Source organism: Bubalus kerabau, chromosome 8, assembly GCF_029407905.1.
Source record: "Bubalus kerabau isolate K-KA32 ecotype Philippines breed swamp buffalo chromosome 8, PCC_UOA_SB_1v2, whole genome shotgun sequence".
NCBI lineage: Eukaryota > Metazoa > Chordata > Mammalia > Artiodactyla > Bovidae > Bubalus > Bubalus kerabau.
Window position 1 is genome coordinate 97,139,585 of NC_073631.1, and position 27,486 is coordinate 97,167,070.

The 27,486-nt window shown below is 41.0% G+C and overlaps 1 protein-coding gene across 1 annotated transcript; it reads right to left on the bottom strand.

Moving 5' to 3' along the window:
* Positions 1-219: 219 nt before the first annotated feature.
* On the bottom strand, positions 220-16,350 carry ZC3HC1 (zinc finger C3HC-type containing 1). The gene is made up of 10 exons (XM_055590908.1): positions 15,924-16,350; positions 13,819-13,930; positions 10,381-10,531; positions 9,753-9,836; positions 6,993-7,120; positions 5,535-5,689; positions 4,311-4,554; positions 3,768-3,980; positions 3,100-3,306; positions 220-655 (listed from the first exon to the last, which is right to left on the bottom strand). The coding sequence occupies exons 1-10, from the start codon at positions 16,067-16,069 to the stop codon at positions 587-589; spliced, it is 1,509 nt and encodes a 502-aa protein (XP_055446883.1). The 5' UTR covers positions 16,070-16,350; the 3' UTR covers positions 220-586.
* Positions 16,351-27,486: the final 11,136 nt, after the last annotated feature.

Below are 27,486 nucleotides of genomic sequence, written 5' to 3' on the forward strand. Positions count from 1 at the left end.
TTCACTATAACACATCAGGAGGTCTGGTGATGCAGGGAACAATGTCTTGTCTTTGTTCAGGAATATCTCTTTGACTAGAATCACAGATAAACTCCAGGCTTTGCAGCCAATCTGAAAACTAAAATTTTGGCTTTGTTTACTGCTCCACTGTAGTAGTTTTCTCAGTCTCAGCTTCCTTTATATCAGCCCATTAGACAAGGAGGAAAATAGTTCTCCAACTGTAAGACTCTTAACAAATGTTTTATTAACACACACTTACATATTCCTGGGACATAAGAGTCTTCAAAACACTGCCCCAACCTCAGACACAAAACCCACTCAAGGCCGGGGTCCTCTCTGGAGTTCTGGAATCGTGCGCTCCTTTGCTACAGCCAGGCTCGCACCGCCTCTCCTGCCCGCATCCCTGTGCTGCTAACAGATTTCCTCCTGTCAGGTGCAGGTGGTGACACACGTCTGCAAGGGCAGGGGCTCCTCGTGATTAAACCAGAATGGAGAAAACCTTAGCATCAGCTGCTCAAAAAGGAATTTAGGCTTTATTTTTCAAAGCCACTCATTCCAGTTCTCTGCAGGAAGGGCTGGGATATCTTCAGGATGAGCAAAGAGATTCCCACTGCCGGAATATTCGGAATACCTTCCTTGATTTCTCAGAGAGACTCTGTAGATAGAAAAGTTCAAAAAAAAAAAAAAAAAAAAGAAAAGTTCATTATTAGAGATTAAATTCCTTTACAGAGACAAAGGGTAATAGCTTTAAGATGTGGTCTGTAAATTTCTCCCACAATGATCTAGATATGTCTAGGAGTAAATAAAACAAGTTAATTGTATACTGTGCTATACACAAAGTGAAAGTGAAAATTGCTGTCATGTCTGACTCTTTGCGACCCCATGCACTATACAGTCCATGGAATTCTCTAGGCCAGAATATCGGAGTGGGTAGCCTTTCCCTTCTCCAAGGGATCTTCCCAATCCAGGGGTCAAACCCAGGTCTCCCGCATTCAAAGAGGATTCTTTACCAGCTGAGCCACAGGGGAAGCCCAAGAATACTGGAGTGGGTAGCTAAAAGCCAGACTAAGAATCAAGAAGCTTGAGTCTGCTGTGATACCACTGCTAACACACTCGGCGCCTCAACAATACGGCTTATGTCCTCCTCCAAGCATCCGCGTGTGTCCTCATCTTTGTATGAGAGACAGCATGACACGTGTGACCCGCCATCAGTGGCGCCACACGCCAAAGCACCATACACTTTGCACTGACTTCTCATCTGTGATGCTGAACTGGCCCTGTGAACAAGGATTCATATTCATAAGATGCCTAGCTGGTACTCATGGAATAATCTAAGGTTGAGGAATGAAACAAAGTTAAATGACTCTGAAGAGTTTAAGCTATGACCTTGGCCTTCTCAGCTTCCTGTTTTAGCCAGCAGAGCTAATAATAGGAAGAATCTCACTGCCACTTGATCATGCCTGCGAAGTGATCTGAGATTCTGAGAAATGGTGTTACAGGGAGACAAAACAGTTCACTGAAAGATAAAAGTTCTCAGGGAAGCAGAACACTTGGTTCCCTCTGCCTTGGAGTGTCACAGATGAGCACAGGGTCTCGGTGAGAGCACAAACACATCTAACAAGATAACCCACAAAGTTCCCTCCAATGTCTGACAGAAGATGACATTTTCACTGTTTCCTTATCCTCTTTGTGGCTGAATGTCTTAATAAAGCTCTAGGAGGGCAAAGCTCTAGGAGGGCAAAGTTTGAACTCTTACTCGTGACTGACGGCAATTTAGTTAATACAGTGACAAAACTGAAAGAAATTTAAGTTGGAAAACAGTGTAAACTTTTTTCTAGCTTCAAGATCCTTTACAGGAGAGCCTCTTAAATTTTATAATTCCCAGTCACACAACAGCTGTGGGGAATCTTAACAGACAAGTTGCCAAAACAGACCTTCAAACTCCTGGAACTCAGGGCCACTTCTGAGGCCAAATTTTCCCACTACCAAAAAAAAAAAAAAAAAAAGCCCCGTGGGGTTTCCAGTTAGCATAACAGTGACAGAGGGGAGTTAATTCGAACTGCCATACATTTTTTCATGAGGACCCAGGCAGAAAGAACTCGTGCAAAGACAGTCCTAATCTCTCCCATTTGCAAGGTGGGCCAAAACATTTGTCTTCAGATAGCTTTATGTATTTTCAAGGTTTTAAACTGGAAAAATGCAGGGTTTTTAATTTTTTTGGCAAAAACTTGGAAAACCATCATCTGCATATTTACTAAGGGTATGAATGTACGTTCTTGAGCTTTTAGCATCACAGCAGCTCCCTCCAGTGGAATCCTGTAACCCTACAAAACCATGAATCTGGGAATGCTTCTGATAAACAGCTGCTGGCAAGTATTATTTTACTTTGTCCTTGGAGGGAACAGAAGTCAGAAATTACTATATTTATATCAAGCAAGTGACAGGGCAAATTTGGAAATGAGCCAGCAAAGGAAAGAGAATGCAGTTTTCATGATTCCTTAATGCCCACCGTCCTCTCGCTTCCATACTTGGCATAGAGCAAATGCTTGAGTTGCTTTCTCAGCTTTCGTGACTGGTTTGCTTTTACCCACAAGTGGAACCAGCAGTAGTCATTCGTGTGATGGCAGCTGAGGGTCAGTACACAAGCCTGGGGCCTCGGAACACAGCAAAGTAATGTGCCCGCCATGAGGAATGAAGTTGTGCTCATGGTAGCAGAGCACAGAGCTCCGTGCAGACAGCTACGTTAACTGGCCAGGGCTCCAAGTCCAAGAGACAGCAACTCAGGTGGAAAAAGCAGCTGCTCTGCAACACGAGGCTGGAGCAGCGGCCTGTTACCTCTTGCTGTTTCTCTATCCCTTTTCTACTTCAAGTCATCTAAGTAGAAAAGGCAAAGAATTTTTCAGAATTTGGCGGAATGCCAAATGCTAAACTGCAGAAACACTGAACCAGTCCCGTGTTTGTTCTCTAGGATGAACCCAGACTGAGTCCATCTTGACTTGTGAAAACTGAGGGCAGGCAGGGTGCTAATTATAGGAACAGCCTCTCCTCATCTCATAAACAGCAAGCGCTGCACATGATTAGGGCAACGGCTTATCTCACCATGGAGTCGGTTTCAGCGGGCTGGTTAGACTGTTTGTGGGCCAAGAGGATGTTCAGCACTGCCTTCCAGCCTGGCTCTGCCGGAGTGCTGGCATCCACCTCCGTGCCACCATTCTCCCTGGTTTCTTTGCCGAGTGTGATGTTCACCCAAGGGCACCAGTCTCTATGCTGAGATGTGGGATCAAAGAAGCTTCGGGCAGAGGCGTCCTGAGGGAGGAGGCAGAGCAGTCAGTTAATGAAGAGCAGACACTGTGTAAGTTCAGGGAGGCGCTGCTCTAAGTCATAAAATTCAGAATCTCACGATGCTCACATTTCTAGTTTTATGTTCTCCTTTAAACTCTGCCCATCTACCTCCCTCTCATTTTAAAAATTCCTTCACTCCCTTTGTGTTAAACCACAACTTATCAGGTCTGTTCCCCTTTCTCACTACTGTCCCTTGGGCTAGACAAATTTATCATGTCTCCAGTAGCCATCCCAAAGAAACAAAAGGCAAAACCCTTTTTTTCCCCTCTCTAGTCACCCAACTGTCCCATCTTTAAACTTATTCCCACAGCCTCCTACAGCTGCAGGACCAGGCTCGGCTCACGCCTACTTCTCCATGCTGTATGCACAATGAGGGCTCGCATGCTGCAGTGCTCAGGGACCTCCAAGCATGCAGGTGGGCTCACCAAGCTGCTGGAAGAGCAGAGGCGAGCCCGTTTGGCTTTTCGAAGAGGACTAGATGGCACTTCCAGGCCGGCGCTGTCTCCTGTTCCCATACTGCGGGTCACTGGGCGTGTTCTGGTGGCGGGGCTAGCAGCCTCCAGCTCTGGACGGTCCACAGGACTGGAGGAGTCCCCACTCCGAGTTCTGGAGATGATGGGACCTGGGCTCTTTTCAGCCTGAAGGAAAGGGGAGATGTTGGACAATGACATTAATGACTATGGTCAGGAGAAATATTTCTAGAAGTATGTGAAAGGTAACATTTTTTTTTTTTAACATTTTAAAAACTATAAAATTTAGTTTCTGAACTATGTAACCAAACTCTTCAAAGAATAACAGATTTCCATACACAATAATGAATTTAGCATCTTCAGTGCAACTAATGAATAAAACCATTCTATGGTATTCTGATCAATTAACCTAAGTTAATTTCCAATTTTTCACCAACATTTTTGGTAAGAATGATGTTTTTAAAAAGTCCACCCCAAACAAGCCAAAGGAGTCTATACCTGCTCTGAGCCTGGGGAAAAGATGGTATCCTGGCTCCGAGTCACCATCCTGCGAGGAGACTCAGGCACCAGAGGGGAACGCTCTGGTCGGCCCTCAGATCCCGGGACGGGGGAGGGGGTCAGGCCCAAGGAAGCATCCAGGTCGGTCATGGACGACTCAATCTGCTGGAAGCCCCAGAGCCCCACCTTCCTCATACACTGTGAACAAGTTATCAGGGAGAGCTGCATGGGTTCCAACAAAGAACTATGTGAGAAAAGAAAACAGAGTGGGTTTTCTCAGAAGGTAATACTGCAAAGGGACTAAACATGATGATTTGTGAGTATGCTTCATCTCATCAAACAAATCTCTGGGCGGTCCAATGGCCTGGGGACCACCTCCTCTCAGGGCCCCTATCCTCCAGTCTCAGGACCTAACTTCATCACCTGTTATGAATTTCCTGTAGGAAGATCTAGGGTTCTTGGTGTGCCGTCTATGGCAAGATTATTTTAAAGATGAAAGTGTTAAGTCACTCAGTTGTGTCCAACTCTCTGTGATGCCATGGATTGTAACCTGCCAGGCTCCTCTGTCCATGGGATTCTCCAGGCAAGAATACTGGAATGGGTAGGCATTCCCTTCTCCAGGTTATCTTCCCAACCCAGGGATCAAATCCAGATCTCCTGTGTTACAGGCAGATTGTTTACTGTCTGAACCACCAGGGAAGCCCCATTTTAAAGGTATGTTTTATAAATTTCTCATGTCCCTTTTAAAAGTCTTTCCCTATAAAAGAACTGTCCTTAATGTACCAAAGAAAGCATATTTAAAGTAAATCAAAATTGGTTTGACAGTCTTCTGTCTCAGAAGGATTCTGTGCTAAACTGAGCAGCTGGAATGGAAACACCAAGTTGAGGCCTAGAGGATTCAGTTGGTGCTTCATTGGTAGATTTCATCAATTAAACTGATTTTTCCTTTCTAAAACTAGAAAGGAGCTTCACTGTTTACAGGAACACAAATTTCTTACTGGGAAGTGACAGTAAAAGAAACAAAGTTCAGGTGTGTTCACAAATTCCTGAGTTCTAATTCTGGTTTGGTTGCTAATTCTTACTATCCCTCTTCCACCCACTTAGGTTTTCTCTGTCACTGTCTTTCTCACACAAATACCGCGTGATCTACAAATGTTAAGAGTAACTGATATACATGGATATATAGTGTCATCACGGTTTATGTCCCCAGGCACATTCGCTAACCTACACGCCCAGCCACACACGGAGAGAATACAGGCAGTGACGTGCACTTGGATGTCTGAGCCTAATTTGGTTGCAGTTTTTCTCTCATCAGTCCGGTGATCAAGTTCATCTTCAAGCAGGTGCAGGAGAAGACTGATCTTGTCTTCTGTCAAGCACTACAAAGGAACCAACATGAAAGACTTACACAAATTTCAACCACCATGAACAGAAGCCATAGATAATGATGCATCTAGATGGTACAAGGCAAAAATCATGGAAAAAATGATAAACACAAAGACAATTCTCTTCACTCAAGTAGACTTACTTCTAGCAGAGGCTAAGGTATTCATAGGCACTTCCTGACCTGCCCGGGGTCTGCTGTGAGAAAGGGAACAGTTTTCTTGGAACTACCTCATCTTTTCTTAGTACCAACTTGCTTTCAAATCACCAACTCCATATTTTCTCTGAAATCTGTATACTTCAAAACCAAATAATGACTACCACTTATATCTTGCCCTGACACTGACTTGACTTTACTTTTGGATGTGCTGGGCCTTTGCTGCTGCCTGGGCTTCTCTCTAGTTGCGGTGTGCAGGCTGCTCACTGCAGTGGCTTCTCTTGTTGTGGAGCATGGGCTCCATGGCGTGTGGGCTTCAGTTGTTAAGGCCTGTAGGCTCACTATAGTTGTGGCTCCTGGGTTCTACAGCACAGGCTCAATAGTTGTGGCACGTGGGCTTAACTATTGCACATCATGTGGGATCTTCCTGGACCAGGGATCAAACCTGTGTCTCTTGCATTAGCAGGTGGATTCTTTCTCTCCGAGCCACCAAGGAAGCCCTGAATTTGCTTTTGACACAACAGAAGAGCTTGCCAGAATCTTTACTTTTGTTCTAAGAATAATACGGAACCATGACAGGGTGAAGAAAACTTGCCTTGGCTAGGGACAAGTGGACATTTATAACAGGCATCAGATGTTTATAGTCTGATGCTAAAATACACAACAGCTTCTCAATTGAAGAAGCAAAATAATAGCTTCTATTTCCTTAAAGTCTGTCTTGATAGAATAATCACACGATGACAAACAGGACAGTAAATGTTCAAAGTACAGATGGGCCAAAGCATTTCAAAATTTCTATTTACAAGGGAGAAGGGAGTTTACAACTTTTCTAACACTTTCCTTGGAAAATGGTATGCAATAAGCCATATGAAGCCACATTTCAGTATCTTCTGTTAAGTAGTTTAAGTAACAAATTGAGATAAAATTGAATTTATGCCACTTAGAGCATCATATCTGAAAGTGTAAATAGAACTCATTTATTTAAACCCTCAAGTCACCTTTCCAGTAGAGATTGGAAAAGGTCAGTTGAGAGACAAACAAGTAGTTCTCTTCTTAGCTATCTTCATCCTCTGGTCATTAAAAGAAATGCTTCATGCTGGTGACAGCTGAAGGCCACTGTATGCTAGCCAAGAAAAACTCACCATAGTTTTTAAGTCCTCTGGCCTCAAGGAAGGAAGCTGGAGGTCCAAGTGACAAAGGCTTTGAAAACGATCTAGGAATTCACTAACAAGAACAGTGGGCTCATCCAATGGCAACATCCCAAATCGATCTGTGGAAATAGTAAACTGAAGATATACTGGTGCAAATTACTTTTAAAAAGAAAGCATGCATAGAGCAGCAGGGGAAATGTAAAACAGATGATATTTGATGATATTAAGAAATTACTGATTTTTTTTGGATAGGGCTGGGATGATACTTTTGTGATTGTTTTATTTTTTGGCTGCACTGTGGGGCATGCGGGATCTTAGTTCCCTGACCAGGGATTGAACCTGTACCCTCTGCATTGGGAGCGTGGAGTCTTAACCACTGGACTACCAGGGACGTCCCTGTGATTATATTTAGAAAGCAGAGTCTCAGGAAAGGTTTCTCAGAAGCAGTCAGGTCTTAGCTGAACTGGAAAGACCAACAACAATGTGTAAAGCCCTAAGGGACAGCATATGTGGGGAATTTTAAATAGTTTCTCAGACTTGGAACACACTATTCCTGTGGGGAGCTGAGTCGAAGAGAAAGTTAAAGTATAGACAGCAGTCAGGCCATAATTTTATTAATGTATGTTGATGAGAAACTACTGGAAGAGTTTTTTAAAGGAAAAATACATAGAATATATGCACTAGTTTAGAGACTAAGGGGTTAGCCTAGATGCAAAGAAATAAGCTTAGCAGACAGTGGGGTGATCTGAAGTAGTAATCCCTCTAAGATATCAGTGGCACAAGGATGGAGAGAAGGAGCATCCATGTGGAATGAAGGAAAATGAACAGAGGCCTGTGGGACCCAATCAAGCACACCAACAGCTGCATAATGGGAGACCCAGAAGAGAGGGAAAGGGGCAGAAACAATATTTGAAGAAATATGATCTGAAAACTTCCCAAATTTGATTAAAAACATTAATCTATACATCCAAAAGCTCAAAATCTGTGTAAAGCAGAGAAAGAGCCACTATGTTAAAGTAGGAAGTGTACCAAGAATGAAAGCTTGATTAACACCTGTGATGACATGTAACTTGGTGAAAAGGGTGTTCAAGTTACAGTCACACACAACAATAATGTAGAAAGAGGGTCTGACAGGAGGTTCTAAAATGAATAAGCCAGTGTTCCCAAAGGGAGAATCAACTAGATAAACACTATTCCTCAGCTCTCAGATTAACATTTTAGATGGTTCTATCAATTATAAAGCTTCAAGCCTGCTACATATGCCAACATGGATTAATTTCAAAAAAGCTGACTCCCCCTATGGAGGATAGGTTGTAGAATATATACAGAATGATAACATTTATAGAAAAATGTAAAACAAATAAATAGTACCATATACACTGCCTCTAGATACTTGAAAATGTTGTAGATACAGAAACCATGTAAACAAATCATGGTCACTAAATTCACGACAGTAGTTACTGCAGGACAGGGAGGCAGGGAATGAGGCTGGGGAGGACTACACAGCTGTATTTGTAATTCTTCCTGATTAACAGAAAGAATGCAAGGTGGGTGTTTACAAGGGTAGCAAAATGTTAGTAATTGGTGAGGTTGGGTGGTAGATACAGAGATGCTTCTTATATTACCATTTACATTTTTTTTATACTTGAAACACTAAAATTTTAGAAATTACTTAAAAAGTTAAAAATAAAACAAACAGACACTTTCTATGGGTCCAAAGAGTTTTGTCTCTGGTCTTGGTGAGCCCCCCAGAAGGCTGTGCTCTTGAGGCTTTACTCAACAATATGCCTCTGAGACCAGCAAAATATAAACAAGTACCACTTGAGACTACATTTTGGGCTCCCTTGTTTTGAAGAGCTTTGTGCACACACGAGTGGTTTCTGATTCGAGAGAAAGGGCGTACTGCCACAGCTTTTCCACGGGAAGCTCGAGAGGAGCCTGCACCTGGCCTCTCCAGACTCCTTACGGCGGGGGAGTCCTTGGCTGTGATAGCCTTTGTTGTTGTTGTTTGGTCACTAAGTCATGTCTGACTCTTTTGTGACCCATGGACTGTAGCCTTCCAGGTTCCTCTGTTCATGGGATTTTTCCAGGCAAGAATATGGGAGTGAGTTGCCATTTCCTCCTCCAGGGGATCTTCCCAACCCAGGGCTCGTCTCTGGAGTCTCCTGTATGCAGGTGGGTTCTTTACCGCTGGGCCACCTGAGAAGCCCCTGTGATACCTTCACTTCAGTGCTACTGATACATTGTGCTGTTTTACTGTCACAAACTGGAGATTTGTAATCACTCTCATGTGCAGTCCTGTGAGCCTTCCTTAGCAACTGAACCCGTTTAACTGCCACCATTAATGCCATTAGTGTACCAGGAAGCCTGGGTAGGACATGGGGCTGGTTTGCTATGTAAGAAAGGCAGAGTTTGAAATCAGATAAAACCACGGTTATGGCTCCTCACTAGTTGGTTTTAAGACTTCTGATTCTCAGTTTCCTTACCTAAGAATCAGATTGATAATATCTACCTCCCAGGGCCCCTGCAAGGATTAAACAGGATAACGTAGGCATGGTTTAATCTCTGTCATGTCAAATGCATTTAATAAAATAATGACATAAGAATAAATTAATGTCAGTGCTTCTTGTAAAGCACAAATAGAAAGGAGGAAAGAGAAACTTCAAAGACTAGATTTTTACAAAGAAATAGACAATACTAGAAATGCAATGACCAAAGAGATGATAAGGGGGAAATGCTGGGAATAAGTACCTGGAGAGGGGCTGTCTGGCCAGAAACAGAACTTCTCATGGGCAGTACATAAGGCTTTCTTCAGCTCAGCACATCGTTCCTTATCTGAAACCCATACAGGTAACAATGCCTTAAAAAACACTATCACAGATTCAAAATCCAATGGCCAAGAGCCTTTAAGAGTATAGATACAACTAAAAATAAAAATAAGGCAATTTTGAAAGATATGAAATATTAGTAACTGCATCATCTTAATATTTGTCACAAAACAAGTTTTAAATCAAGATTCTAAGACCAGTTAACAAGGAGCTATTCTGTATCTTTATAAGGCAGAGCATTAAAAAATGTGAGCCTTCATTAATGCCCTGTGTTTCTTAGCCTAAAGTATAAATTTCAGAATCCTAATATAAACATACTGCTGTTAAGTTTCCCAGAATGCATACAGACAGGTTCACTCTAAAGTAGCTGAGCTTCAAAAAAAAAGTAATGACTGAAGCTAATAATTAAGGTAAAGAAAATCACAAATTTACCTTGTTATATATAGAAGGACACATTCTTTGATCAAACACAAGTGGCTAGTCTTTTCAGAAAAGCTAGCATAGACACCTTTTGAACTTGGAGAAAAACGTTATTTGTACTTTATACTTACATCTGTCAAAATCAAAAGCTGGTTGTAAAGTGGCACAGAGGAAAGCCTGACAGCTGGAGCACTTCAGCATATCACACTCAACTGTGACCCAGCCGTATTTTGCACAGACAAGTGGAGACAGCTCAGAGGGCTTGCCTGCCCATTTCAGAGAGTATTCATGTTAAGAAAAACATGAGTACATTAAAATGAATAAGTCAGAAATGAAAACTTTAATTCACTCTTAGTATAGTTAGGAATAAACACATTCAGAGGAAAAGCTATGGGAAGCCCTATATATTTTATATGCTTAAAATGTTTTTTATTATCAGTTGTGGGATGGAGTAGTGAAGTCATTCTATTTTGCTTAATATGAAATACTAGGGACTGCCTTGGTGGTCTAGTGTTTGGGAGTCCACCTGCCAATGATGGGGACACAGGTTTGATCCCTGGTCCAAGAAGATCTCACATGCTATAGAGCAACTAAGCCCGAGGTCCACAACTACTGAAGCCCGAGTACCCAAGAGCCCGTGCTCTGCAATGGAAGCCACCACAATGACAAGCCTGTGCACTGCAACGAAGAGTAGCCCCTGCTTGCTACAACTAGAGAAAGCCTGCATACAGCAATGAAGACCCACTGCAGCCATAAATAAATACAATAAAATAAAAAAATTCTAAGGATTTGAAAACACTAGTGAAAGTACCCGGATTTGCCTGAGCAACAGGGGATGGTGAAGGTCAAACAACAGAAATATTTATCACTCCTCTGTGCTGCTGCTTTTACCTTCTGAAGAATAAAGTCAGTAAAATTAAAAATATTCATTATTCATCCCTGCCCTAAATTTGACTGTTATATACTAATGTGTGTAGGTGGTATGTGTGTTTTAAATAGGCTGAGAGCATTAAGAGCATTTACAAGTATGGGGAAAATAAAATCATTTATTGATCTTTAACATGCAACACTCGGTTTTTTCTGTTTACCTACAGAGCTCTTGTTTTACAGAGCACACACACACAAAAAGGAGAAAACATGAATGTTGCAGGAAAGTTCTGTATTTTTACAAGGGATATTGGAATTTGAAAACATTTGAATAGCAGCAAAAGGACTGAAGGCTAGAAATAGAATCTAGATATAAATGTTAAAGGAGTTTGAATTCTGTAGAATAAAAGAAGGAAACAACAAAATTCTGTGAAGCAATTATCCTTCAATTAAAAACTAAATAAATTTTTTTTAAAAAGTAAGAGAATCACTTAACTAGCTTAGGTCAAATAAATAATTATCGTATCAAAGTGGCAATCAAATTAAATTCACTGAGAACAAAAAATAACAAAATGAAATAATTTTTAAATGCTGCATCAATATTAGGAATTAATCCAAGGAACAGCAGTACAAGGATGGTTAAAATACTTTCTCCTTCCTGAACAATTTAGTCCTAAAGCCACCAGGGGGTGCAAGGCAGAGGAATAAGCCAGGAGGGTGAGGGAGACAGCTCAGGGCAAGGCATCAAAGCCGAAGTAAAGAGGGAGTCCACATAGAGGGGGAAGTTGGAGCACCCTGGGGTGCTGTAGCCAAGCCTCCCACTCACCAAATCAGGGGCACCTGGAATTTCAAAATATATAATAATAGTAATGGATTAAAATCCATTGAATAAAAAAGGAAATCAGGAGACCAAGCTACTACAAACAAGTAAGTTATATACAGTTTAATGAGGAATTATATTTATGTAGTTTCAAAGCACATTCCCACAAAACAGCTTAATTACAAAGGAGGAAAAAGTTATTTTACAACAGTAAACACCCACTTAATCAACTGATCAAAATGATCATCCAGGTAAAGGGGCATATCAAAAGCATGTGCCACCTGACAGGATGCAATGAGAACACAGCATCACAACTTGTGTCTCATCATAACCAAACATCAGACAAATGCAAACTGAGATACGCTGTATAAAATAACTGGCTTATCATCTTCAAAAGTATCAAGGTCATGAAATTCAAAGAAAAACTGAAGATTTTAACTGGATCTTCTTAAGAAGGTTATGATGACAACTGATGGAATGATTATGATGTGAGGGTTAGACGGTAGTAATTTATTATGTGAATTTCCCAATTTTGATGATTTCATTGTAGTTATGTAAAAGAAAGTCATCGTTTGTGGGAAATATCTGGGAGTCATGAGGTGTCATTTTGGCAACTTACTTTCAAGTACTCAAAAGGTTCTTTGTAACCTGCACAACTTTTCTATTAAGTCTGTAATTGCTTTTAAATTAAAAACAGTCTAGCAAATAGGAGAAGGCAATGGCACCCCACTCCAGTACTCTTGCCTGGAAAATCCCATGGACAGAGGAGCCTGGTAGGCTGCAGTCCATGGGGTCGTGAAGAGTCGGATACAACTAAGTGACTTCACTTTTACTTTTCACTTTCATGTACTGGAGACGGAAATGGCAGCCCACTCCAATGTTCTTGCCTGGAGAAGCCCAGGGACAGCGGAGCCTGGTGGGAGGCTGTCTATGGGGTCGCAGAGTCGGACACGACTGAAGCAACTTAGCAGCAGCAGCAGCAAATAGAAAACAGCAAAAGTGATATGATGTTGCTTGAGACTAGGTTATAAAAATAATCTAGCTTCTATCTTGCTCTCTCTTGCTTGCTCACTCTGACTGAAGTCTGCTGCCATGTTGTAACTATCCCTGTGAGAGGTCCATGTAGCTCCAGTCAAAAGCCAGTAAAGAACTGAAACCCTCAGTCCAATAGCCATGAAGAAATTAATCTTGCCAACAACATGAGTGAGCTTAGAAGCAGATCCTTGACTAGTCTAGCCCTGGCCAACACTTTGATGACAGTCTGAGAGAAGCCCTGAACCACACGACTTAGCTAAACTGTACCTAGATTCCTGATCCACAGAAAACGAGAGATAATAAGTGTTTGTGGTTTTAAGCTACTAAGTCTGAGGATAATTTGTTGTGCAACCATGGATAACTTTCAGAGGAAAATCTTGAAAGAGACAGGAAATGTACTGCAGTCTAAAATAATATTAGGTTTGAGCACTAAAAGCCTTACACCATAATTCTGGTTCTACCAGTTACTAGCAAGTTGACCCTGGGTAAATCAAATAATCTACCTGAACTGTTTCCTCTTTGCAAAATGAGATTAAGAATACTTATTTTCATATGTATAAGATGAAGCTCAAATGTGATAATAAACATGAAAACACTATATACAATGTCAGTTATTATTCCTTTTTCTCTCAGGCTCTTAGTTTTCTCTTCTGTGAAGAAAAAAAAAAAGATTAGAAGTCAAATGTCCCTTAATATTTTATGATGTTAATTTTCCTAAAAAAAATTCTTACCAAGTTTAATTCTAAAAATTAAAACATCAGAGTAAGTGGTCTTATTCCTGGGAAAAAAAAACCCCAATAATTCAGCAGCAGGAGAACATGCAACTCACACAAACCTAAAAGGATATAGAATATGTTTCCACTCTGCTAAAGAAGGCTTCTTTGCTTGTAGATTCCAACGGAGGTTCTTCTGCTTGGGGTGATCCATTAACTGACTGGAATGTGGCAGATGTGTCCTTCCTAAAATAAAGCGGCAGAACTACTGGTAATCCTTTCAAGGCATCACTTTGCCTAAACATTTTGTATCTGGCTTCTCTGTACATCATAATATCAATCACACCACTCTAGATTTTAAACTTTCTAAATTTCACTTCTCTACTTAACATTTTCAGTAGTTTCACAGAATCCAAATTCTTCAGTCTGACATTCAAATCTCTTTACACTTTGGCCATAACTAAGTTTCAAGCAATTTCTACTTCTACCATGCTCTGCTAATCCTGTACTGGTAAACAGTTTTACCTCACTCTCTGGTCTCTGACAGCACTTTGCATAACTTTTGTAAACACAAAGCAAGACTCAAGGCTTCTATCCATTATACAACTTGAACCACCTTACAAATTCAACTCTTTTAACAAGCAGAAAATAAGTTTTTATATTTCTACCTAGATTGATACTTGATACCCACTTTTCCCCCAAAGGAACTAATTTGAAAATTTAAATCTAAGTAAAGATTTTTAGGCTATTTCATGAAAAAATGCAAGGAGAAAAAAAAAGCAAAACAATTCTTTTATAGTCAATGAAAGGCACTTCAACAGAGCCTGGATAGGGTAAAGGGAGGAACTGCTGTTAGACAAAAGTAATTTTAATAAAAGTAAGATTACATCAGGTCATCCCTGGTGGCTCAGCTGGTAAAGAAATCTGTCTGCAATGTGGGAGACCTGGGTTCCACCCGTGGGTTGGGAAGATATGCTGGAGAAGGGAACTGCTACCCACTCCAATTGTCTGGCCTGGAGAATTCCATGGACTATACAGTCCATGGGGTCGCAAAGAGTGGGACAGACTGAGAAACTGATCTGATCTGATCTGATCTGATCTGAATGACTTTCACTTTCAAGATTACATCAATTATTATAACTCAAAGTAATTTATTCTAAGAATCCTTCTGAGAGTCACAGAGAGCCTCAGGGAGGTTGGATCTTGGAAAAAATTCAGAGGATTCAGAAATTTGGATAGAAAAAAGTGACATTTATTTCAGTAACCTCTAAATCCTGGGTTTTCATTGGAAGGACTGATGCTAAAGCTGAAACTCCAATACTTTGGCCACCTCATGCGAAGAGTTGACTCATTGGAAAAGACTCTGATGCTGGGAGGGATTGAGGGCAGGAGGAGAAGGGGACGACAGAGGATGAGATGGCTGGATGGCATCACCGACTCGAGGCACAGGAGTCTGGGTGAACTCCGGGAGCTGGTGATGGACAAGGAGGCCTGGCGTGCTGCGATTCATGGGGTCGCAAAGAGTCAGACACGACTGAGCGACTGAACTGAACTGAAATGCAGCACTTCTTTCCATTATGAATGAAGATAATTTAAAAAACCACAGTAGCATCAGCAGTATCTGTATACGTCACCATGGAAGTCACAGATATTTGGTCACCACATTATGGTTATTGCGTATGTTCTGAAATACCGTTTATGCTTAACACTACCTCAAAATTACAGTAGACAACATATCTACTACTAATAAGCGTTTTACTAATGAAGCGTTTTACTGCATCACTTTTTAAATCTTTTACTTCCTGATAAACTGCATTCCAAAGTAAGTGGTATCCTTTATAATCCTATGTATTTGCTTCATGTATTGAAAAATATAACTTTCTGAGGTGTTCATAAACTTTACCAGGCCGCCAAAAGTGTCTAGGGCTTTAAAAAGGTTAAGAAGTCCAACCAAAAGAAATCGGGTGCGCATTTTTAGTTAGCGGTCCTTTTTTTCCCTCCCGCCCCGCTTAAAAAAAAAAAAGAAAAAGTCTGCTTAAGGCAAAATTGTGCCCGCGGCGTGGGATCCAGTATCTCCTGAGTAGAAGATTAAAGGCGGCAAGGCGAAGTAATCCCAGTCTCTTCAAGACCTGGGTCGAAGCCACCCCCACCGCCTGAGTTACAGACCCAGGTATCCCCTCTGCTCCGAATCCCCTAAACCCTCTTCAATTTGCCGTCGCCAGACACAGGCTACACTCACGCTTCGGCGCCTCCCTCTTCCGGGGCAATTCCCTCATCTATCAGCTGCCGGACTTTTTGGGGAGTCCCTTCTGGAGAGCACACAACCGCACTCCAATTCTTTTCGACCCCCGCAGTAAAGGCAGTCCCCTCACTGGGCGCCGCCATCTTGGTCCGTGACCGAGTTACTTCCCCGCGGGTGTGAAGGCTCAGGAACTTCCGTTCTGGGCGGTTAAGATCGTTCTTTGGCTTCCCGCTTGTTAGCCCGAGAGACCTGTGGGGGCGTCACCGCGGGGCCCAGCGCTTCTTGGCCACGTTAGAAGGAAGCAAATTCTCGTTTTAGAGCGAGCTAGGGACTTCTCTGGAGGTCCAGTGGTTAGGACTCCGCGTTTCCACTGAAGGGGGCGGGTTCAGATCCCCGGTCGCAGGAACTAAGATCCCGCGTGATGTGCAGCGTGCCCCCCGCCTCCCCCCAAAAAAACACACAACGAGATAGACCCTCGCGGGAGGGCTCTGGTTAAACACGAAGTTTAATCGTTTCTTTTATGTACGAGCATATCTGGGTTGATAGGTTTTTAGAGCGCTGTCTCTCCGAGTTCAGCAGGGGTGAGGTGCTCGATTTAGTCTTAAGGTAATTAACTGATAAGGTTTAAAAGTTTTAACCCATAAGTTTAAAAAGGTTTAACTCAAGGTTTAAAAGATTTAACTCAAAAGGTTTAAAGTATCTTTTTACATGTGGCAGAATTGCGACTTGAGAGTAAATAATTTCGAATTCTTCTTAGAAACAGTGTTATGGGTGGATTTAGAAGTTTCCAGGATTTGCCATCATTGAACACTTCTTCCCTGCTTTGTCCAAAAAATATTCAATGAGGGTGTTCTACTGACGCTGTCCTCAGCGATGGCAATGACAACAATGAATAAAGGAGACATAGTTCTTAGTGGAGTTAGACATTAAAAAAAAAGTTTTCGTGAACTTTTGAAATTAAAAGTGCTTCAAAGGAATACCAAGGGTATAAAGGACCTAATTCAGTCTGCAGATTCTCCTGAGAGCATCAGTACCGGAATTAAAATAGATGAGATGGTGGGAAAGAGAAATACACAGACTCTTAAGAGGAAAAAAAAAAAAAGACTGATATGAGTGAGCAATAGGCAAAGTTGAAAGTGGAACCACTCCGACCCTTCTAGCTCACTTTCTGTGGGCTCCTAACTCCAATAATGTTTCCACCCACCAGGACTTTAACCTATAGCTCTAAGTCTTTCCACTGATCCTAACTCCACCACCTGTTGTATTTCTTCTCTCCTGAGCCAACTTCAGTTCGTTGCCAATCATTATTATCATTCCTTTGCAAAATTTGAATGTGGACTGATAGTTAATATTAAAAACTTATTATTCCTTTTGTTATATGTGATAGTAGCATTATGATTTATGGTTTTTAAAAGTCCTTAGGTACATTTTGAAGTATTTAGGGATGAACTAGAATGATGTCTGGAATTTACTTTAAAATTCTGGATGAAAAGAAAATGTAAGAATAGATGAAAAAAGATGGCAAAATGTTTTGTTTTTTTTTTTCAAAATGCTTTGGGTGATAGATGAGGGCTTATTATTCATTATATTATTGGGTATTTTTGAAAATGTCATAATAAAAAGCAAAATATATAAGCTAAAAAGCATACATTCTCTTGAATGTACTCTCAATTTCTTGGAACCTTTCTTGATTTGTAGTTCTCATTTGGCAAAACCTCAATCACAATAGAATTCAGTGTTCCACCACTCTGCTCTTAAACCCTGTTAGCTGAATATGGTTAAAGAAAAATGAATGACATGCTGATTTGTATCTCTTTATTTTCGACCTCAAGTGGGCCCTTAATTTTGCCCAGTAATCATACTACATTTCCCTAGAGTACCTCCTCTCCTGCCTTCATAGGTGACTTTTACATCTCTTCGAATCCATCCTCCCTGTCTGCTAATGTTCTTGTTTCCTATTTCACTTAAAAAACTTAAGCAATCAGAAGAGAACTTTCACAAATTTCCACTCCACATCTACCCATTAGTGTATAGAGTACTAAGAATTTTTTTTAAGTTCCCATATTCTCATGGTAGTAGGCTTCCCTGGTGGCCCAGATGGTCAAGAATCTGCCTGCAATGCAGGAGACCTGGTCAGGGACGAGCCCCTGGAGAAGGGAATGGCTACCCACTCCAGTATTCTTACGTGGAGAATTCTAAAGATGGAGGAGCTTAGCGGACTACAGTGCATGGGGTTGCAAAAAGTCAGATAGGACTGAGTGAATAATATTTTCACTTTTTTCTTTTTTCATTCTCATGGTAGTAGCCAGAAATCAGAACCAGTTTTAAGTTCAATCAATTGATAACTCATCCCAGTGAAGGAGCTTTTGCAAACCCAAAGACAACTCATTGATTCTGAAAATCAGCCAATCACAGGCTCACTTCAATAAAGTGAAAGTGAAGTCGCTTAGTCATGCCCAGACTCTTTGCGACCCCATGGATAGTAGCCTGCACCAAGCTCCTCCGTCCATGGGATTTTCAAGGTAAGAGTACTGGAGTGGGTTGCCATTTCCTTCTCCAGGGAATCTTCCCAACCCAGGGATTGAACCCAAGTCTCTCACATTGTAGACAGACGCTTTACCATCTGAGCCACCAGGAAAGTCTTCAATAAACACGCCACCAAATGCCAACCAATCAATAATAGTCTCACCCAAGTTATCACTTGTAGGGAGAATGTCAACACACTTAGACCTCTGAAAGGTCACCAATCCCTGAACTCCCCACTTGCTCAAAATCCAGTATAAGAGTAGCAGTTTGGTTTTTTTCCTGAGCTTGTGCCACACTGCTTATCAGTTCAGTTCAGTTCAGTCCAGTCGCTCAGTCGTGTCCGACTCTTTGTGACCCATGAACTGCAGCATGCCAGGCCTCCCTGTCCATCACCAACTGCCGGAGTTCATCCAAACTCATGTGCATCGAGTTGGTGATGCCATCCAGCCATCTCATCCTCTGTCGTCCCCTTCTCCTCCTGCCCCCAATCCCTCCCAGCATCAGAGTCTTTTCCAATGAGTCAACTCTTCTCATGAGGTGGCCAAAGTATTGGAGTTTCAGCCTCAGCATCAGTCCTTCCAATGAACACCCAGGACTGGTCTCCTTTAGGATGGACTGGTTGGATCTCCTTGCAGTCCAAGGGACTCTCAAGAGTCTTCTCCAGTACCACAGTTCAAAAGCATCAATTCTTTTGCACTCAGCTTTCTTTATAGTCCAACTCTCACATCCATACATGACTGACTACTGGAAAAACCATAGCCTTGACTAGATGGACCTTTGTTGACAAAGTAATGTCTCTGTTTTTTAATATGCTGTCTCGGTTCGTCATAATTTTCCTTCCAAGGAGTAAGCATCTTTTAATTTCATGGCTGCAATCACCATCTGCAGTGATTTTGGAGCCCCCCAAAATAAAATCAGCCACTGTTTCCACTGTTTTCCCATCTATTTGCCTTGAAGTGATGGGACTGGATGCCTTAGTTTTCTGAATGTTGAGCTTTAAGCCAACTTTTTCACTCTCCTCTTTCATTTTCATCAAGAGGCTCTTTAGTTCTTCTTCACTTTCTGCCATAAGGGTGGTGTCATCTGCATATCTGAGGTTTTTGATATTCGTCCCGGAAATCTTGATTCCAGCTTGTGCTTCTTCCAGCCCAGAGTTTCTCATGATGTACTCTGCATATAAATTAAATAAACAGGATGACAATATACAGCCTTGACGTACTCCTTTTCCTATTTGGAACCAGTCTGTTGTTCCATGTCCAGTTCTAACTGTTGCTTCCTGACCTACATACAGGTTTCTCAAGAGGCAGGTCAGGTGGTCTGGTATTCCCATCTCTTTCAGAATTTTCCACAGTGGATATTGATCCACACAGGCTCCTCTGTCCATGAAATTCTCCAGGTAAGAATACTGGAGTGGGTAGCTGTTTCTTTGTTCATCGGATTTTCCCAACCCAGGGATCAAACCCAGGTCTCCCACATTGCAGGCGGATTCTTTACCATCTGAGCCACCAAGGAAGCCCATTTCTACATAAGACCCACTTTATATACTCAACTTAATACTGTTTCCCAAAGGCGTCCTGCATCCAGAGATTAACCAAGACAGATGTTTAAAAGGCCTAACCTCTTCCTAACTCTGGACGATGCTCAAAGGCCATTAGCTTTAAAGTTGCCTGTAGGGGCCCCTGGGGCCTCCCTTAAGACTGCATCCCAGTCCTGCCTCTCCCCCTGCCATCCTGCTTCCTCCCACTCCTTTCCATAGTGTTGTTCTCATGTGCCCTCCCCCAAAACTTGCATCATGCTAATCACCCTCTCAGGATCAGCTTATCCATTTTTTTTTTGTCCCTGTGAAATTAACAACTCTGCTGATAGCTCCAGCTGTCACACCGTCTTTGCTGTGGGTTTTTTGGGTGGTGAGAATATACAAAAAATGTATGTGGATAAGCCTATTCTGCTATGTAGGACCTCTCCTCTTAGGAATATGCCAAACATACTACGTTTGCTCATATCATTCTTTCATGAAGTAGAAAAAAGTACCAAACAGCAAAATTTATATTTTTAGTGAAGATTTAGTTTCTATAAAACATGATACTCAATAGGCTTTTAAGTGGCCACACATTTATCAAACATTTTGATGCCTTATGTTGTTGTTCAGTTACTAAGCCCGACTCTTTGTGACTTTTTGTCTGATTCTTTGAGACCCCATGGACTACAGCATGGCAGGCTTCCCTGTCCTTCTCCTCCTGCCCTCAGTCTTTCCCAGCATCAGGGTCTTTTCCAATGAGTCGGCTCTTTGAATCAGGTGGTGATTTCTTATGAGCTACTTTTTATTGATATATAACTAAAATAACAAGATTCCCCCTTTAATAAAGTGCACATGTCAGCAGTTTTTAGTGTATTCACATGGTTGTGCAACCATCATCACTATCTGATTCCAGAACATTTCATCACTCCAAAAAGAAACCCTGTCCATCCCTATCCATACCCAACAGCAGTTACTTTCCATTCCTCCCTTCCCCTAGCCCTTGGCAATCACTTATGTTTTAGTCACTATGAGTTTGCCTGTTCTGGACTTTTCATACAAATGAAGTCATACAATATGTGGCTTTTTGTGTCTGGCTTTGTTCACTGAGCATGATGTTTTCAAGGTTCGTCTATGTTGTATCATGTATTAGTACTTCATTCTTTTTTATGGCTGAATAATATTGCATTGTAAAGATATATCATATTTTGTTTTTATCTGTTGATAGACATTTGGGTTTGTTTACACTTTGGGGCTGTTGTGAATAATGCTGCTATGAATATGTACAAGTTTTTGTGTAGATATGTTTTCAGTTCTCTTAAATAGAAATCAAGGAGTGAAATTTTGGGGTCATATGTTTAACTCTGAAAAATATAAGTGGTGGTACCACTTTATAATCCCATTAGCAATGTATGAGTGTTCTAATTTCTCTGCATCCTCCCTGACATTTATTCTTGTCTTTCTGATTTTAGCTATCCTTGGGAATGTGGAGTGGTATCTCAGGTGGTTTTGATTTGCATTTCCCTAACAACTAAAGATGTTGAGCATCTTTTCATGTTCTTATTGGCCATTTGTGTATCTCCTTTGGAGAAATGTCTATTCAAATCCTTTGCCCATTTAAAAAATTGAGTTGTCTTTTTGTTGTTGAGTTTTAGTAGTTCTTTATGTATTCTTGGTATTAAACCCTTATTATGATTTGCAAATATCAATTAATTTCTCCTATTCTGTAGGTTTTCTCTTCACTTTTCTGATAATGTCCTTTGATGCATAAACATTTTTAAGTTTTGATGAAATCCTATTTATTTTTTCTTTTGTTGCTCATGTTTTGGTGTCATATCTGAGAATGAAGATTCACCTCTGTTTTCTTCTAATAGTTTTATGGTTTTAGCACTTATATGTAGGTCATTGATCCACTGAGGATTAATTTTTGTATATGGTGTGAGTTAGGGGTCTAGCTTGATTCCTTTGCCTGTGGAAATCCAGTTACTGCAGCACCATTTGTTGAAGAGATTATTATTTCCCCTTTGAATGCACTTGACACGCTTGTCAAAAGTTCATTGCCCATAAATGCATGGTTCCCTGCCTCTTTCTAACAAGGTATGTTGACTAGTGTTTTTAATCTCACTGTTACATGGCAATTGTAATTTGTTTTTATCCAAGGATGCCTAAGTCTAGGAGACTTTGGTAACATTTCTCTTATATTAAAAGAATTAAACATGACTATATTTTTTCTTTGAGAGAGATTTTTTCAGGTTAATCTGAAACTTCACAGATGTATAAAATCAGGAGTCTTACTCCTCTTGCTGTCCAAGTCCCTTTGTCTTTATGCTGTTGAAATTATCCAAGGTTGAATTCAGGAGAAATTATTATCTAAAAAGTTGCCAATGCTTAGAATCAATATCATCATTATTTCTTTATTAACTTTTTATTCTTAAAGTAATATAATCTTATTTTAGAACATTCTGAAAGTAGAGATAAGAAGAAAAAATTCCATAATTTCACTCTCCAACACGATAATCATTAGAATTTTCCATCATTTCTCTCTTGCAAACATAGTACTGATTCCATTTAAGCTAGGGAGTCTGTGAACTTGGATTGGTATACTGGGTTGAATAGTGTCCCCCCAAAATTTATGTCCACCTGTAACTTCTGAATGTGACCTTATTTGGAAATGGAATTTTTGCAGACGGACTTAGTAAAGATGATATCACAATAGATTTGGGTGTACCCTCAATCCTATGTGTCTGTCCTTACGGATGTCCTTATAAGAAGAGGAAACTTTGGACACAGAGATGCACAGAAAGAGCATAATGTGGTGATGAAGGCAGAGCCTAGAGTGGTGCAGCTGCAAGCCAAGGAATGCAAGGGATTGCCAGCAACCCCACCAGAATCTAGGAGAGAGGCTCAGATCATATATTCCTCCAGAGCCTCCAGAAGGAACTGATCCTGTTGTTAGCTTGATATCAGATTTCTAGCCTCCAGGGCTTCAGTTTTTTGTTCCTCTCTGCCACCCTCCCCTCCTGGCACTGCTTGGAAATGCTTGATCTTAGTTTTCCCTCTAGGGGTCAAACCTGTGCCCCATGCAGTGGAAGTGTAGAATCTTTACCACTGGACTGCCAAAGAAGTCCCAGGCTCCTAGGCTCCAGAACTGTGAGAAAAAATAAATTTCTGTGTTTTAAGTCCCCTGCTGCTGCTGCTGCTAAGTCGCTTCAGTCGTGTCTGACTCTGTGCGACCCCATAGATGGCAGCCCATCAGGCTGCCCCGTCCCTGGGATTCGCCGGGTAAGAACACTGGAGTGGGTTGCCATTTCCTTCTCCAATGCATGAAAGTGAAAAGTGAAAGTGAAGTCGCTCAGTCGTGTCCGACTCTTAGCGGCCCCATGGACTGCAGCCCACCAGGCTCCTCTGTCCATGGGATTTTCCAGGCAAGAGTACTGGAGGGGGGTGCCATTGCCTTCTCCTTTAAGTCCTCTAGTATGTGTTATTTTGTTATAGAGCCTATCAAATTAATATACCAAAAAAGCTAATATAGATAGGGCAAAAATACCATTATTTAAAAAATTCTCTAACTGAAAGTTAGCATTTACATCAATTATGTTGTTGTTGTTGCCCAGTCACTAAGTCGAATCTGGCTCTTTGCGACCCCATGGACTGCAGCACGCCAGGCTTTCCTGTCCTTCACTATCTGCCAAAGTTTGCTCAAACTCACATCCATTGAGTCACATCCATCTCATCCTCTGTCGTCCCCTTCTCCTCCTCCTTTCAATCTTTCCTAGCATCAGGGTCTTTTCTAATGAGTCAGCTCTTCGCATCAGGCAGCCAAAATGTTGGAGCTTCAGCTTCAGCATCAGTCCTTCCAATGAATATTCAGGGTTGATTTCCTTAAGGATAGACTGGTTTGATTTCCTTGCAGACCAAGGGACTCTCAAGAGTCTTTTCTAGCACTGCAGTTCAAAAGCATCAATAATTCAGTGCTTAGCCCTCTTTATGGTCCAACTCTCATAGCTATATTTGACTGCTGGAAAAGTCATAGCTTTGACTATACTGACCTCCTTCAGCAAAGTGATGTCTCTGCTTTTTAATGTGCTGTCTAGGTTTGTCATAGCTTTTCTCCCAAGGAGGAAGCATCTTTTAATTTTGTGGCTGCAGTCACCACCTGCAGTGATTTTGGAGCTCAAAAAAATAAAATCTGCCACTGTTTCTACTTTTCCCCCATCTTTTTGCCATGAAGTGATCTGGTCCCATCTATCAGTTATAAATGTAAGCGACAAACTACAGTGGTATTAACTGTACTGTGACTTTGTCACCAGTAGAAATCCAGATATTTTTGTATCCCATTACACTTACTGCAAACATCTTGAAGTATTGTTTATGCTCTATTTTAAATTATAGTAGTTATTAGATTCCCATTTGACCTTGTTATTTAATGTGTTGATAGGGAGGTACATGAACTGCTATATCACAGATTTAATTATTTTAATATTTTGATAGCTACATTTTAGTATAATTGGTTTCTTTGGTCAAAAATTTTGCTTTATGCATGAAAAATATTATTCTGAAAAAGTATCCACAGACATCACCAGACTGAAAGAGGTTCAAAACCCCCAATGTAAGTGAAATTTGCATGGAGAAACCAGAATATTGTCCTGTGAACAAGTCTTTCAGGGAAATGAAAGTCAGTGGGGCTTTTCAACCTACTGTGCAATGCAGTCAACAAGGGTATTCCCAGATCCTCTGAGACCTTGAAAGCTATATTTCTCATTTGGAGAAATTCCCCCTCCCAACCCCAAATTTTTTTTTTTTTTTTGAAGGAAAAGATTTTTCAGGTGCTGAAGGCAACTCTAACTTTGCTTGAATTTGTTTGGAATCCTTGGATTTCTTTAACACCTTCTTGTTTGTTTTTGCTGTGTTTGTAAACTGACATTCCAAAAGACAATGTGCTGATTTGGGGCTTGAAGGTCTTGGCTCTTTTTTTTTCCACCAAAAGGGACAGAAGAATGGCTGTAGGTTTTAAAAAAAGAATGACCTGTTAATGAATACAAATGTATCCAGTGTACTCAAGACATATTGTATAAAAAGAACAAAAGCCATGCAGAAGACATTCTGTAAGATCCCATTGATGTAAGGAGCTAAAATAGAATAGATGCCAGGATCCACATGTGCATACATGTCAATACATAGAAAAAACCTGGAAGGCTAGACATTGAGCTGTTAACAGTCTTTTGGAGTAGAGAGTAGGATTGAGTGGAGGGTGAAGGGGAGAGTTTAATTTTTTTTATGTCTTCTTCCATTTATTGAAGATTATACAATAAGTTTATATTCATTATTTAAAAAATGTAAGTTTAATTTAAAGACACAGTATAGTTATCCATATAGCTTTTGGGCAATATAGCTATCTTAGAAGTATTTACAACTTTTTATATTTACTATCTTATTTTGCCTCGCTTCAGTTTAGTTCAGTCACTCAGTCACATCCGACCTTTGCAACCCCAGGGACTGCAGCACACCAGGCCTCCCTGTCTATCAACAACTCCCAGAGCTTGCTCATACTCATGTCCATTGAGTCGGTGATGCCATCCAACCATCTCATCTCTGTCGTCCCCTTCTCCTCCCGCCTTCAATCTTTCCCAGCATCAGGGTCTTTTCCAAGGAGTCAGTACTTCACATCAGGTGGCCAAAGTATTGGAGTTTTCAGCTTAAGCATCAGTCTGGCTGATGAATATTCAGGACTGATTTCCTTTAGGATGGACTGACTGACTGGATCTCCTTGCAGTCCAAGGGACTCTCAAGAGTCTTCTCCAACATGACAGTTCAAAAGCATCAATTCTTCAGTGCTCAGCTTTCTTTGTAGTCTGACTCTCACATCTATACATAACTACTGAGAAAACCATAGCTTTGACTAGACAGACCTTTGTTTGCAAAGTAATGTTTCTGCTTTTTAATATGCTGTCTAGATTTGTCATAGCTTTTCTTCCAAGGAGGAAGCATCTTTTAACTTCACGGCTGCAGTCACCATCTTCAGCGATTTTGGAGGCCCCCCAAATAAAGTCTGTCACTGTTTCTATTGTTTCCCCATCTATTTGCCATGAAGTGATGGGACTGGATAGGCATGAAATTCATTTTTTGAATATTGAGTTTTAAGCCAGCTTTTTCACTCTCCTCTTTTACTTTCATCAAGAGGTTCTTTAGTTCTTCTTTGCTTTCTGCCATAAGGGTGGTGTCATCTGTATATCTGAGGTTATTGATATTACTCCTGGCAATATTGATTCCAGCTTGTGCTTCATACAGCCCAGCGTTTCTCATGATGTACTCACCATATAAGTTAAATAAGCAGGGTGACAATATACAGCCTTGATGTACTCCTTTTCCTATTTGGAACCAGTCTATTATTCCATGTCCAGTTTTAACTGTTGCTTCCTGACCTGCATACAGATTTTTCAAGAGGCAGGTCAGATGGTCTGGTATTTCCATTTCTTGAAGAATTTTCCACAGTTTATTGTGATCCACACAGTCAAAGGCTTTGGCAGAATCAATAAAGCAGAAGTAGGTGTTTCTCTGGAACTCTCTTGCTTTTTCAATGATCCAACAAATGTTTGCAATTTGATCTCTGGTTCCTCTGCCTTTTCTAAATCCAGCTTGAACATCTGGAAGTTCATGGTTCATGTACTGTTGAAACCTGGCTTGGAGAATTTTAAGAATTGCTTTGCTAGCGTGTGAGATGAGTGCAATTGTGTGGTAGTTTGAACATTCTTTGGCATTGCCTTTCTTTAGGATTGGAATGAAAACTGACCTTTTCCAGTCCTGTGGCCACTGCTGAGGTTTCCAAATTTGCTGGCATATTGACTGCAGCACTTTCACAGCAGCATCGTTTAGGATTTGAAATAGCTCAACTGGGATTCCATCACCTCCACTAGCTTTGTTCATAGTGATGCTTCCTAAAGCCCACTTGACTTGGCATTCCAGGATGTCTGGCTCTAGGTGGGTGATCACACCATCGTGGTTATCTGGGTCATAAAGATCTTTTTTGTATAGTTCGTGTGTGTATTCTTGCCATCTCTTCTTAATATCTTCTGCTTCTGTTAGGTCCATACCATTTCTGTCCCATCTTTGCATGAAATGTTGCCTTGATATCTCTAATTTTCTAGAAGAGATCTCTAGTCTTTCCCATTCTATTGTTTTCCTCTATTTCTTTGCATTGATCACTGAGGAAGGCTTTCATATCTTTCCTTGCTATTCTTTGGAACTCAGCATTCAAATGGGTATATCTTCCTTTTCTCCTTTGCCTTTCATGTCTCTTCTTTTCACAACTATTTGTAAGGCCTCCTCAGACAACCATTTTGCCTTTTTGAATTTCTTTTTCTTGTGGATGGTCTTGATCACTGCCTTCTGTATAATGTCAAGAACCTCTGTCCATAGTTTCTCAGGCACTATATAGCAGATGCAATCCCTTGAATCTATTTGTCACTTCTACTGTATAATCATAAGGGATTTGATTTAGGTCATACCTGAATGTTCTAG